The following is a 14600-nucleotide window of genomic DNA, read 5'->3' on the forward strand; positions in this document are numbered from 1 at the left end:
TGTCACTGGGAATCGGCTCAAGCGATGACCCAACGAGGTGGCTTCTGATTGCGTCACCGTCAACATCCGGTAGCGTAGGTGAATAACCCGCAGGTCGTCCACTTCTCAGTCGATCAAATGCCTGGCCTGCCATACTGAAACGGTTAAAGAGCCGAATTACGGCTTGTTTTGTGCGACCCAATGTCCTTCCAATATGGCTGCTGAAGCACCCACTTGTGATATTCCTGTGGTATTCTCGTTTCGCCGATTTCAGTCTTGGAATTTTCTCGTGAGCTTTTTGTCAAGTGATTGTTCAGTCTTCACGACAAACATATTTTATACTCTCTGTACGAATGTTGCTCAAGCAATTTTGCGAAATTCGTCCAAAACACGTACAACTACATTTGGTTTGCTTTTTGGCAAATAGAACATGATGGTTGCGTTCTATGCAATCAGTGTTCTGCAAAAGTTTTACTAGTTAGAACGCAAATTTGGGACTGTAGCAACAAATACACCTGTGTAATTTCTTTTGTTCGTCAGTGTATATAGAAAATCCCTCTCTGAGTGTCTGTCTCATGTCTCCTGGAGCGTATTGTTTTCCATGTCTGGAACGCTAAAGCCCTAAATGAAGGGGATGGTTAGGTAGCCTACTGGTAAAAACGGTTGCTCGTCACGACGAGGACCGGGGTCTGATTTCCCACATGGGTAAAATGTGTGAAACCCATTTCTGGTGTCCCCTGACGTGATATTGCAGGAATATTGCTGAAAGCGAGGCCAAACTAAACTCACTCACTGCATTTACCTGACTTCAGTTACCATTTCCTTGGTAACACTGTAGTGTAAGTGGGATCATGGGTAATTCGAATCGTCATGCTCATGCTTCTGAAGACTGGATTGTCTAGTCCAGCCTTGGTTATGTTGCATTGTATGTAACGCCTCCATATAGCTGGATAGTGCGGCGTCAAACAACAAACACTGAATTGCCGAGTGAGTGAGCCGGTAATGAAAACATTTCCGTAACGTCACAGTAACGACGGCAGTTTAGGTGCACACACATCTAGTATATGACATTTGCATATCATGTATTGCATCCACGGCTTGCAAACTGCACCATTTAATCTCGGCAGGTTTAGCACATTTGTGTATCCTCTCTGTTGATGTCTTATGTCCTGTCGACAATTTTCTAAAAATGCAAATGTTCTATTTTCCAAAACTACTTCCTCTGTTTTAATGAGCTAAGTGCAATATTAGCCCAGCCCAATGCAACGTCCTTCACACAACCCCCTTCAACTAACAAACACTTCACCCGACCAAATGTCTTCCGCATGAATCACGACCTTATTTTACGGAATTACAGTCTTAAAGAGGCTGACATAAGCACGATTCGAAATTCAAGGCTACAGACACGATGTTGTGGGTTTAGCTGATAACGCTTCCCCAGTCTGCCTTGCAAGAAACCTGGTGATTTTCAGGCTGCTCAGAAACGAACAAGCCGTTCGTTTCCGATATGAATCCGAGCTCTTGCTGCCAGTGGTCGCTATGAGCGGGCAATCCTATCCTATGTCCACTCGCTTCGCTAGCATGGTCAGTATGCACCGGACATCAATCTGACGCAGGAATTCCACGCGGTGTAAGTATTCAGTTTATGCAAACGCTGTGGACTGACAGTGCGTGCTATATTAAGCCCTATCACACTCTCGTGGGGCCTTGCGTCATTGACGGGATGTTAAATTTTGTCATATTTTGCAGTTAACGTATGAAAACGACATTATGTGTGCTCTTGTCGTTGTTATGCAGCTGAATTGCTAGGCCACTAAAGTGTAATACTATATTAATGTTTCATGTATTGTTGAAATATAACATCGCCAATGTAATTACATTCAAGTAAGGACGTGTTGATCGACATCTGATCATGTAGTTGAATTGGTTACAGCACCAGGAGCTAATGTTGTAAATAGATTTAAAGCGTTTCCAGATTTATATGAAATGTCAGTTTATCGTAACACGGAGTCACCTTATTTAAAGCCACTAGTCTCGATAAACTAGTTCTTCCACGGAACCAACGCCTGGATGGAACCTATCGCGTCAGTTCATACCTAAGATCTAATTACAGGTGAATGGAATCTTTAATTTGTTTTGAATATTTGACGACGACAGACGTCATATATCGCTTTCTATCACACGACAGGGTGCCGAGAACGTTTATGTATCTCTTTAACCTATACCCGAAATGTTTACCTCTATAACATATATCGCATGGCAATGTAAACTAACCCACGAGTCTTGGCCCCGACTGGCCCAGATGCAGGTAAGGCGCGGTTTCCGTGCCTTCAAACAAATATGTCTTCTTAAGAAATGATTTGACAGGAGCAACTGTTGCAATGCATTTCTAAGCGGATATTTTGTACCTTTCCAAAGAACATTTGACGTGAACCGTGAGTGCAGATGCTTCATGAAATGGTTTAGTCATGCGGTAAAAATGGTTCCGCTTAGTCTTGGAGCAGTCTAGTGCTATCACTCAACGCCATATGATAACGGCAAGCTTTTGTAGGGGAATCTTCCCGTCTGTGAGAGACGATACCTTACCGATGCCAGATATTTTTAGACACGTACCGATAGCAAACTCCTCTCGGACACATTTGTCAGCGCAAAGTGACGTAGAATCTGTCACGTGACCGCGCACCTGCATCGGTCACGTGACACCACATCTGGATTTAGGAATGTTATGTTTATCGTAAGGTGATGTCCGATCACTTGCACATTTGGTTTTGCTTGTATAAAATACATACTTGGTTTTGAGACGAGGAGATTGACCCTGTTACGGGGTTTGTTTGCTGTTTTTCCCCTAGAGAACTCGGCAGTTGGAAAATACTTGGTTCAGATGCAAGGACTGAAATAACACGTGTTAGGGAGAATTACGTGAAGTTAAATACAACTTCAGTCTTCAATCTGACACTGAGCGAGCGTTGACGGTGAGTAAGTCAAGTTCAACCGTATCTACTAACGTATATATACCATACACCTGTGAAATGTTGAGCACAGCTTATAATATATTTTCCAGGTAAAATACTGTAAACTGTTTGATTCTTAGGAGAATCATTTTCATGCATGTATTGTAATGTTGTATACTCATATTGCGTTGTAGGGGAAAAAAGATTGCATTTTGAAACATTTCAATGGTAGTAAATAAATTTACTTTAGTTGAGTATCGTTTCAAATGCTTCCTCGTCTTCTCTATATCGTGACGTGAACAGATACATGTGTACATCTAGGAAAAAGGTAGTGTCCAGGTACCACTTTTTCCTCTGATATCGGTCAGAAATTAATCTTCCATTGTGATGTTTCAAAACTGTTTACAGTGTCCAGGTACCACTTTTTCCTCTGATATCGGTCAGAAATTAATCTTCCATTGTGATGTTTCAAAACTGTTTACAGTGTCCAGGTACCACTTTTTCCTCTGATATCGGTCAGAAATTAATGTCCATTGTGATGTTTCAAAACTGTTTACAGTGTCCAGGTACCACTTTTTCCTCTGATATCGGTCAGAAATTAATCTTCCATTGTGATGTTTCAAAACTGTTTACAGTGTCCAGGTACCACTTTTTCCTCTGATATCGGTCAGAAATTAATGTCCATTGTGATGTTTCAAAACTGTTTACAGTGTCCAGGTACCACTTTTTCTTCTGATAGCGGTCAGAAATTAATCTTCCATTGTAATGTTTCAAAACTGTTTACAGTGTCCAGGTACCACTTTTTCCTCTGATATCGGTCAGAAATTAATGTCCATTGTGATGTTTCAAAACTGTTTACAGTGTCCAGATACCCTTTTTCCTCTGATATCGGTCAGAAATTAATCTTCCATTGTGATGTTTCAAAACTGTTTACAGTGTCCAGGTACCACTTTTTCCTCTGATATCGGTCAGAAATTAATGTCCATTGTGATGTTTCAAAACTGTTTACAGTGTCCAGGTACCACTTTTTCTTCTGATATCGGTCAGAAATTAATCTTCCATTGTAATGTTTCAAAACTGTTTACAGTGTCCAGGTACCACTTTTTCTTCTGATATCGGTCGGAAATCAATGTCCATTGTAATGTTTCAAAACTGTTTACAGTGTCCAGGTACCACTTTTTCCATAGATACCTTTCAGAGATTAATGTCGATTGCAATGTTTCCAAATTGTTTTAAAGAAATCAGGTACATGTACAACCTTTTCCTCAGATATCGGTCAAAGATTAATATCAAATATAATGTTTCCAGACCGTTTGTAGAAGATCTGGATGTATGGTATTACGGAAGGAGTGATGCATTTTCCAGATGTATTTTTGCAATGGTTTCCGTTCGGGCAAGTAGTCACGCAGATGGACACCAAGGCAAAGTATATCCTACAAACTACATTTTCCTCTGTCATGTTATTCAGGACTTTGCTCTTTATTGGTTTTCTATTAACGACAAGGTTAAGAGCGACCTCATTAGAAATTACTTAGAAATCAAGTGATATATTCTTCCAAACGTGCTCTCCTGGACCTCGTTACAACAACGTAAAGTGTTCTTGGTTCTAGGTTTCTGTTTGTAGAGTTACTGTGAGAGTCGATGTTACTATGTGTGATCATATTAGTGCTGAAATCGCCAAATGAAGTGAATAGCGATAGTGGGATAACCAAAGGTCCTGGTTCGATTTCCAACTTAGGTTCAAGGTGTGTAGTCCTCTTCTGGTGTTCCTCGCCCTGATATAGCTAACAGCTGCGTACAACAGTAATGACACGCTCACTCACTGTGGAGTGAATGAGATTTTTTGGTGTAACGCCATTTTGAGCAGTATTTCAGTTATTTCACAGAGTGTTTCAGTCTTACCACAGAGTCGGGAAACCCGGAATTGTCATAGACTTTACAACTTTGTACAAAGCCAAGAGCAGAATCATTGCACCATTAATTTGCTATCATTTTGGGATTCGAACTTACGGTCATAGGTGTCTGTTATGTTAGTGGGAGGTACGTCTACGCAGGGAATTCCCTTCACATTTGACCTCTCCGCCATTCACCGGGAACGAGGTAATAATATTCCTCAAGAGCCAAATAGCAATAAAGTAACTGTGACGTATCATCTACGACTAGCGAAATATAACGCGTCTGATTCATATAAACGTTGATATGTAGTAGACTCCACAACAAATTGTGAGCGCCAAAAGGTGGTCGCGGAACAGTGGAATGAAACAAATTTCATTTGAATCACCATAATTGTGACGATAATGGCATGACACTTTATATGACAGCTTAACTGATAACGAGTTTCTACCCCCAGATGGAGCTGTTGCTGGGGAGTATCCAGGTGACGCTGAGGCACAACCTTGGCATCCTCCTGTTATGTGACGTCCTCATCATCTTCCTCAACCTCATGGTCATCGCGCTTATCTTCATGTCGGAGAGACTGAGGAACTCCACCAAGCACATGCTGGTTGTCAATCTGGCCTTTGCGGACCTTCTAATAGGAGCCATAGTGATACCTCTGTATGCACACTATGGAGTGAAGGGAGAGTGGCAGTTCCCGTGTAGCCTGAGGAATGCTTTGACTGTGCTTCAGATGAACATACTTCCTTCTGTAACCACGTTATGTGTGTTTGTCATCAACATGGACTATGTGTTCGGGATGGGGTGCTATTTCTACACAAACGGTAAGACCAAGTACGTGATGTCTGGTTCAATGGGTCTGTTGCCCTGGGTGATATCAGGGGCGCTTCTAGTACCTCTATACTTCATTGCAACAGAGCCGGGACGTCCCTATGACGTCCTTCCCTGCGTCAGAAGGTACAAGGAAGACGTCACGGCGCTGCTACTTATAGCGTTCTCGTTCTTTCCCCAGAGTTTTATCATAATGGTGACTGGAATTGCTGCTGTCATTGGATACCTCATCAAACGACGCTCCACGGGGCTGGACATGTTTGGCGAGAGAATACACTCTCCAGTGGATATCAGTTTGGTCAGTTTTATCACCATCCTGTTCTATACTCCTTACTTCTGTCTGGCTGTTCCCGTCAACAGAATAAGCTGCAGCTCGTCCTCAGAGTGTGATGTCCTTCATACCATTGGCATCATAGCCAGCTGGTTATTTGTCATCAAATCATTTGTCGTGCCATTGTGTTGGTTCTGTTCTAGAGACTTTAGGACCGCGTTCAGGAATATTTGTTGTTGGTGTTGCTGCTAATGACCTCACTTTTGTCGACTGACAGCTTCAACGGGGACTGTAGCTGTTCCTTTCAGGCGGAACGGTACTATCACTTGACGTTGATACCACGAGAAACTAAAGCGATGTTGTGGCTTAACAGTTTTGGTCAGTGTTCTGTCATCTGCTGACACTATTGGTGTTCGGGGGCTACTTTGTTTAACTGGAATTCGACGAACGTTGCCAGTTTGATAAACGTATTACAGCAGGATCTGCTGTTTATGAACTTAGTGAACACAAGTAGCCGATGTCAGCATGTGAAGTGTAAGAAACAGTAACACGCACCTGACACTGTCAGCAGGATGCAATAACTGTACAGCTAGCCGTTTCTTGGGGATAGGAAGATATGCTGGATCTTGAGGATGTTTACACAAACTAAAATTAGGCATAGTGACAACGCAGCCTAACCATGCCTTGTTCGTTTTATTTGACGCGGAAAGGAAGTAATCATTGTATGCAACGTCTGCTTCCTTTATGCAAGATGTTTGTGTTGTGAGTATGTGCCTTGTGATTTCCGTTGCTGTGTGTGTTATATTGGACGAAATGCAATATGCGCAACTGCGACAGCGTGTATCGCGTCTTAGCATCTGACGTTGAGTTCAGTGACCAACATACATGTACATCATTTAGTTTTTGTGAAGCCTGAGCACGTATTTATAGTGTTATGTGGAACATATTTTGTGCCATGCAGACTGAGCTATTTCAAACAAAGCATGAGAAACCTGAGCCCCTATCCCCAAAGCATTCCTAAAGTTACGACATGTCGTAACTCTGAATTTCACAATAGGCTTATGAATGTCTTAGCGCTAGGAACGCTTTGTGGGTCGGAGCCCAGGTAGACCTAAGCGATATACTACTTATGGAACGTGATGGGACAACAGTGCTTTTATGTAATGACCGACGACGGCAGTCACCCGTCTGACGCCAGCTGTTTGACGTTGGATGGTAGGAGACGGGGCACATGTGACACACGGTGTACTCCCCATGTCTGCACTGTTATTTCAGGCTGATTGATTGGGGTTATGTAAGTGGAACGAGACAGGATGAGAACGTTCATCTGAGGAGAGTGTACACACGTGATACCATTCATTCACACATCTTATGGTTCACAGTTTGTGTATCCGACTAGTTGTACAGTGAAACTGACCATTCCGTCGTGGAATATACTTGCTTATGATATAGACTTTGAAAACACAGACTTAAATTAATGGTACTTCCACAGAAAACCGCTGGCTGGGTGTGAAGTTATAATTCACTTCGTATGCGCATCTAACTGTAATATTACTCATAGACAAAGTAGCTGGATGAAAAAAAGTATGGCCTAAAAACTGAAATTTTTAATGAACCAAAATGCACATGCGGAAATGAAATCAGAGAAATTGGGATCTGAGTAGTTCAAGGGTTACCTCCCTTTTCAAATCTACCACCTTTGGGTTATATGTTCATTTGTTTTACATATTTATTTTTAAAAACGCAAATGACACATTGGCCTAAACAGATCGCCGTGTAGTCACAGACTACCACGTACGTTTTGCGCTGGATTTAGCCATAACGAATGATGGCGTTGAAAGTCTGTGAATCTGAAGGTCAGTACTGGTGTTCGCAGTATACTACACAACCTTTGATAGGGACACTGAGCTTTTCATACTTTGGCGAAACTCCGAGAAGGTTATGTCATACACGGTGGAATGAAAAAGGTGAAATTGTTTTCAAGGGCACTACAGAATTGTCAGAGTGTAGATAGTGTAACTGGTGATAGAGAGACTGAGAGGTGTGATGATGTTGATCTACCTGACGTATGTACGTAATAAAAGAATCTGGGGGATAAACGGTGAGGTTGCGATTGTTCCACTGTGACTGCCAAGTGGACTTTGCTGCCACCTATGTTCAGGTATGTTCAAGACTGTGCGGAGGAAGCACAGAATCAGTCCTTGGTGGAATCGACCCTAGCGCGAGTCACTTCCTGGTTGAAACGTCAACCTGTCACACCCTAAGTGTGAAATGAACATGGTGTTTAGCCCTCTCCGTCTGAGTGTTGCCTGACTGGTGTGATAAAATAGTTTTAGCAGGGCGTAAGTATTGACAGTGTATATGTCAGGAATGCCGCCATGTATCTATAGTAACAATAACCATAGCTAACTTACTAGTATATGTAACAATCATAAAGTGAGTGAGTGAGTGAATGAATTTAGTTTTCCACCTCTTTTAAAAATATTCCAGCAATATCACGGCGGGGGACACGAGAAATGGGCTTCACACATCGCACCCATGAGGGGCATCTCGTCGTGACGAGCGAACGCTTTAACAACTAGGCTACCCCACCATCCCGTAACAATTATGAAGATGAACAATGAAATGCATAAACTACACAGCAAACACTCTTTACTTAAGACACGTGTTTCAGTGAGAAGTGAAATTATCAAACGCTTTAGCGGGCGTCATCAGCTTCATGAAGACTTCTTGGTAACTGTCCACTGAAGCATGTTTCAAGTTAGCATGACGATTCTTACTGAAAGTGATGTTCTGTCTATAGATCAAATATATACCGCTTTTGCGTATAATCTTCCTATGTGTTTTTCTCATTACAGAATAAGCGTACAATCTTTGTGTTTTCACATCTTGAATTAGTTTTTACCCCGCAACTCCCCATACTTGGAATGAGAACTATTTGATGTTGGTGCCAAGCCTTTCATGTTAGACTTTCTGTCTACATCTCATCCCATGCTTCTACATGTGATATAACGACCCGCGTTAAAAACGAAAGGAAAGTGCAAATTCCGTATGAAACTTTGATAATTGGATTTGACCTTTTCATTTCAAGGAACACTCGAATTTGCTTGGGGGATTTTTGGGAAAATATTTATCATTTGACGAGGGTTAAATTTGTCGACGTTGCAACTGCCCTATATCATCACAGTTAGAAACAAAGGTCACAACATGTGCTCAAAGTTTGTTTAGTCATGCATTTGTTGAAAACACGGCTTTCTAAAACAGTATTCTGGTTTTCGGCAAACCTTTGGTAGTGCCGACATTTTGGTTACACAGATCTGGTGTTTACTATTAGTCTTGAGAACGTGCATTCTGGTCATGCCATTTAATTGAAATATCATGAAAACTCCATAAAATGAAAATGCATTAATACATCTCTGAAACACTAAGGACTCTTTATAATGTGTGTAACGTCTTTTATCGTAACGCCAAGCCATCGGGAGCACGGGACACGTATCCAGCTATATCGTTACACCTACTTTAGTTCATTCAACATTGAGTCGAGACATTACTATTCCACGGGGCCATATAGTCACATCATCTAAGAGATGTGTTTAGCTCAAGGATTTCGATTTACGCCGCAGCTCGCTTGATTATTTTGCTCTAACATTTACAAGAACTGGGTCTACCCATAATACATCGAGCTACAAGTACTTCGTGAGTACCGAACTTTTACCATCGAAGCTGTAGAACACTGTTACAACTTAGCATCTGGGAAACAAAACATGTAACACTGTATTTATACCACGTTTATCCGACATTACGCAAGACCAAACCATGGACACAGGAGATATAGCATGATGCTTGACGCAGCATTATTCTCATAATACACCCAAGCCTATATGTTATTGTAACTTACTTAAATAATTATATATATGTAGACATAATACTCATGTAATATACTTATACTGTAGATATCCACTGTATATTTGTTTGTAATTTTTGTACTACTTTTTGTAATTAATAAAACCACGTATTCCTCTTTCGTTGTAATTTTGTAAGTTGGACCAGGGAGCCTACACAGAGGTTGTAGAGTTATCCCTGGTTGGACATTGTGTGAATGGAACGGGACGGACCCATCTGCAATGGCGTCTCATCCCAGTCACGTGTTCTACATGTGGCTTGAGACTCCTCACGCTAAACCGGGTTCGTATAAATTACAGATATTAAAAATCCGCCTCTCCAATCCTGACCTGATCCTTAAAATCACACAAACAGGTCGGAATACACTGTGTTCAGCGTGCTGTTTGAGAAGAGGATGTTGAAGTATACGTTGGCTTCTCCCCCTCCTCTACCCTGGACCTGGCCGGGGACTTCGGCCCAAGGAAACCGGCATCACAAGCTCTCAAGACTGGACTGACAGCTGCATTTATTTTTTAGAAATATTCCAGCAATATCACGTCGGGGGGACAGCAGAAATTGACTTCACACACTGTTCCCATGTGGGACTGGAAAGCTCTGTATATAGGTCTGTAGTACCTCTACTGCTTGTCTTGTTCGGAGTCCGACTGTTGTCTGGGGTAGCTCTGAAACCACAGCTTTTCACAGTTGACAGGCGTAATACAGCACTATTCGCTCAATCAGTTATGATCCTTGCATCGGTATAGACATCCACAATAAGTCCTGTTAGAAAACCGACAGGATCAGCTGTCCTCTTTAAGACAATATCTGATAGCCTTATCACAGCACCTTCAACATTATTAATGAGCCTTTTCACAGTAATATTGGCAATATTTGTGAACCATATCACAGCACTATAGGCACTATTAATATCCTTATTACGGCAAATTCAGCTTTATCAATCAATAAGGCCTTATCACACCATTATGGTCAAGATACCTGATCCTTATTACAACAAATTCAGTATTGTCGTCATTGTTATTCCAGTGCTCTGCTCTCGGCATTATCAAACAGTCATATTACTCTATCGGCAATAACATGGACCCTTATTCCTTCAACACAGACACTACTAAGTAACAGCCATCTGTTGCTGCAGTATCTGAAATGTCCTTCTCACAACTAGAACAATACTGTAGCCAACCATCATCTTAAAAACAACACATTATGCCTACACTGATATATATTTCTTAAACAAAAACCAAACACATGAAATAGAATATTTGCATTGTTTATTTTTGCACATACCCCAGTACATTCAGAAACATTCATAGGGGTAAATCACATGAATGAAACATTCTTGACACATACTGGTGCTGCTGAGCAACCAAATAAATCATTTGATAATTTTTTTAAAATGATATTTATCTAATTTATCTAATAATCCTATACATATACATGTACAATTTTATTTAATCTTGAGACAAAATGCTTTGGGGTAAAATCTTAGAAGCACCAAGCTGTCTTGCAACAGTCATGTAATGATACATGATACATCATAGATTGTAAGTTGAAAATCCATCAGTAAGTAAATCCATCAAAATCAGACCTGTGTGTATCTTTATATGAAGTTCCCTATATAACTGTCTGTTATCTTGCAGATGTTAGGCTTCTGAACTGATACACTGAAACTAATAAGTTTTATCCTGAATATTCAGAACACAACAAAACCTAAATTAGTTTGGTCATATGTGCCTGAAGATTTTTTCTGAGAAAAGTTTGACTTGTTTTGTCAAGCGTGGTGCAAGCATTGCACCATGGGCCTGTATCAATGTTTTAGTGGTGTGCCAGGATGTGCAATAAACAAGCTTTGGGAGTGAGAGAGGGAGTTTAGTTTTATGCAGCACTCAGCAAGATTCCAGCTATATAGCAGGGTCTGTAAACAATCGAGACTGGACCAGACAATCTAGTGATCAACTGCATGGGCACTGACCCACACAAACAAGCTTTGAGCATGGGTTGTCCTGAAACAATGAAATATTACAACCCCTGCAGTGTTGCACTCTTCCTGTATTGAGCAGATTCAACAACTGTGTTGTTTTATCGATGAGGATACAATAGCTATAATGTAACATGTCCTATTTGGGATGACACTTTCTTAGTAAAGTACAAATTCTAGTACTTTTTTGGTCGAGTCCCATCCGTGATTCAAACCCGCACCCTCAGAGTCCGGCATCTAATCGCCAGCACACAAAACTAAGGAAGTGTGATCCCAAATATGACATGTTACATTTGACCACTTTCTAAATGGCATTGTGTAACAGTAACTATCATGATTAATAAACAAATAACATGATCCCACATAATGCTTCATTTATAGTATGATGCAGTATTTGTTTAAAGGAACAAAAACAGGCGAGAGTTGTTTGAGTCAGGACATGCTTCCACCTAACACAATTGCCCATCTTTTACCCATTCTTACATGCCATTACAACTTCTTAACTGGAATGTTTTGTCACAAAAAGACACTCCTCTACCTTTTCTCCAAACAAATTCCATTTCACAGAAAGCAAAGGTGTATCACACACGTATACCCCTCAAGATTTAGACCATGAGAAGGATGTGTGTGTACATCCTAATTTATCACTTCTGTATCCAATGATTAATGCCCCACTATCTTTATAACACCAATGATATTGTTCCTTAAGATGTAATGTGAAACTATGATAAGAAAATATATCTAATCAATACATACTGAATAATTATGATGGCAGTGTACAAGAGACAGTCACGTACATACAGTGTGTTCCTGGAGGAATGTTGCAGAGACAAGACACCATTACACACATGAAGGGATATATGAATGGTTTTCTTCATGAAGAAACATGTTTGATGTAAAGTAAACCAATAAACAATTGCGTACCAAAGGTAGAAAAGAAGAGAAAAACTCCTGCAAACACATCTTTTCATGAGACTTTCTAAGACACTGAGAAATGGCAATTTAGACACAATTCATGGGTAACAGTAAGTATGTTTGACACTAATTTTAGCAATATTCCAGCAATATCGTGGGAGGGGACACACATTGTACCCATGTGGGGAAATGAACCTGGATCTTTGGCACAATGAGCAAGCACACTGACCACTAGGCCACCCCATCGCCCTTTAGGGAAAATAACCTACATCATACTATCATATCAACATTTCAGTACACCATAAAGGCATATAAGAAGTTGTAATCCAGAACTTGTGTCTACTTGTCTCTCCTGGATCGGTCAACTCAAGTACAACTGTCTCTGTTGTGCTCCATACTGCAGCTTTGCCAACACACCTGAATCCCTTCCTCAGTAAACTAAGGAGAACATTGCATTGTTACTTTATAGACATTTTGATTTGATACATCTAGTAATTACACAATATCACTTCAATCATACATTCCAGCAATATCTAAACAGGGGCAACACAAATTTACAAATTGCACCCATGTAGGATTCAAACCCAGACCACTGATGTGACAAATGAAAGCTTTAACTACCCAGCTAACTCCCATAAGTGCTGGGATGTCGATGTTGGAAAACCATATGCAGTGAAACAATTTCCTTAAAATCAATTTTCAAATCAGCACACCCTATAATTCTATGACACAAGATACAGTGGACTGTGTTCAGTAAGGTCTTATGTCTCTCTTAGCAATATTCTTGTATTCATGGTCAGGATATTCTACATAACATAACAAGAGCTGAATTTTATCACAGTGTCAACCAGAACGGACTGTAGTGAGTTTTATGTCTCTTTCAGCAATATTCCTATATTACTTGGTTGATATGTCATATATACTGGTCAAAAGAAGTCAGGGAGTTTGGTAATTTTATGACTGCTATTTTATCAGTGTGTCAATGAGTAGATAGATCATTATTCATAATTTCAAAATTTATATATATTCTAATATGCAACACATCTACTTAAAATAACAAGAACTGAAGTGTTACTTCAAAGCCACCCAGAATGTTTTGACTTTTGCCAAACCCTGTGCCCACTACATACACTGAAGGATGAGTCTTTCTCATACCACATGTGGTATGACACTTCCTGTATCTTACTGGTCAGGAAGTAAGCAAGGGAATTGGATGTTATGCTGCTCTCTACCCACAAAATTTCAGATATATAACAGCTGGGACTCCACATATGGGCTTCACAAATGTATCCATGAGGGGAATCAAACCCAGGCCTTTGGCATGACAAGTAAACATAACACAAGGCCACCATGTATCTACAGAAAGTAAACATTTGACAAATGAATGTTCACTGTCATCAAGGCAGCAACATCAGAAACAAAGTATGGGTAATATAAATAAAAATAATGAACCAGACTTTCATATTACAGACTAAATTACTTTAAAATCAAACTGAAATAAATAATTTTGTTCTAATCCATCATTGATTACTTTTTGCCAAGAGTGCTCTTAATATCTTTGAGCAGCATTGTCCCAATCACCATTTTCTCACAATTGACAGTCACTGTAGCCTTGGATTCTTTAACTTTCACTGACACCAACACAAGCGTGCCATCACCTAATGTTTTGGCTGAAAATCTGTAGATGTTTTCCTCTGACGACGGTACTTGTAGCACATTGGCAGCTGTGTGAACACAGGAACAGATGGCCTTTGGTGATTGGTTCTTCTCAGGTAGGTCTGTACTTCCACTGTTTTCATTCATTCCTCCAAGTTTACCTGCAAGACACAAGATGGTTGTATATCATGCATTATTACCAGGGTTCACAGATACAATGGATGAA

At 40.5% G+C, this 14600-nt stretch overlaps 2 protein-coding genes across 4 annotated transcripts in view; one reads left to right on the top strand and one right to left on the bottom strand.

The window, feature by feature from the left end:
* Nucleotides 1-1483: 1483 nt before the first annotated feature.
* LOC137278473 (beta-2 adrenergic receptor-like) lies at nucleotides 1484-9949 on the top strand. Its single transcript, XM_067810820.1, has 2 exons — nucleotides 1484-1609; nucleotides 5281-9949. Exon 2 carries the CDS (start codon nucleotides 5281-5283, stop codon nucleotides 6178-6180), a length of 900 nt encoding a protein of 299 aa, XP_067666921.1. The 5' UTR covers nucleotides 1484-1609; the 3' UTR covers nucleotides 6181-9949.
* A 1130-nt stretch (nucleotides 9950-11079) lies between these two features.
* LOC137278474 (AP-3 complex subunit beta-2-like) overlaps nucleotides 11080-14600 on the bottom strand; it is a 29798-nt gene continuing 26277 nt past the window's right edge. For all 3 annotated transcript variants that reach the window (XM_067810821.1, XM_067810822.1, XM_067810823.1), the window contains one exon: nucleotides 11080-14535. In XM_067810821.1, the coding sequence (XP_067666922.1) occupies nucleotides 14246-14535 (290 nt within the window). In that variant the 3' untranslated portion in view covers nucleotides 11080-14245. The remainder of the gene's footprint in view (nucleotides 14536-14600) is intronic.

Source organism: Haliotis asinina, chromosome 3 (assembly GCF_037392515.1).
Source record: "Haliotis asinina isolate JCU_RB_2024 chromosome 3, JCU_Hal_asi_v2, whole genome shotgun sequence".
Classification (NCBI taxonomy): Eukaryota; Metazoa; Mollusca; class Gastropoda; order Lepetellida; family Haliotidae; genus Haliotis; species Haliotis asinina.

What these genes read in the sequence shown, in the direction of transcription:
- LOC137278473 (XM_067810820.1), top strand. Translation starts at nt 5,281, where the DNA reads ATGGAGCTGTTGCTGGGGAGTATCCAGGTGACGCTGAGGCACAACCTT.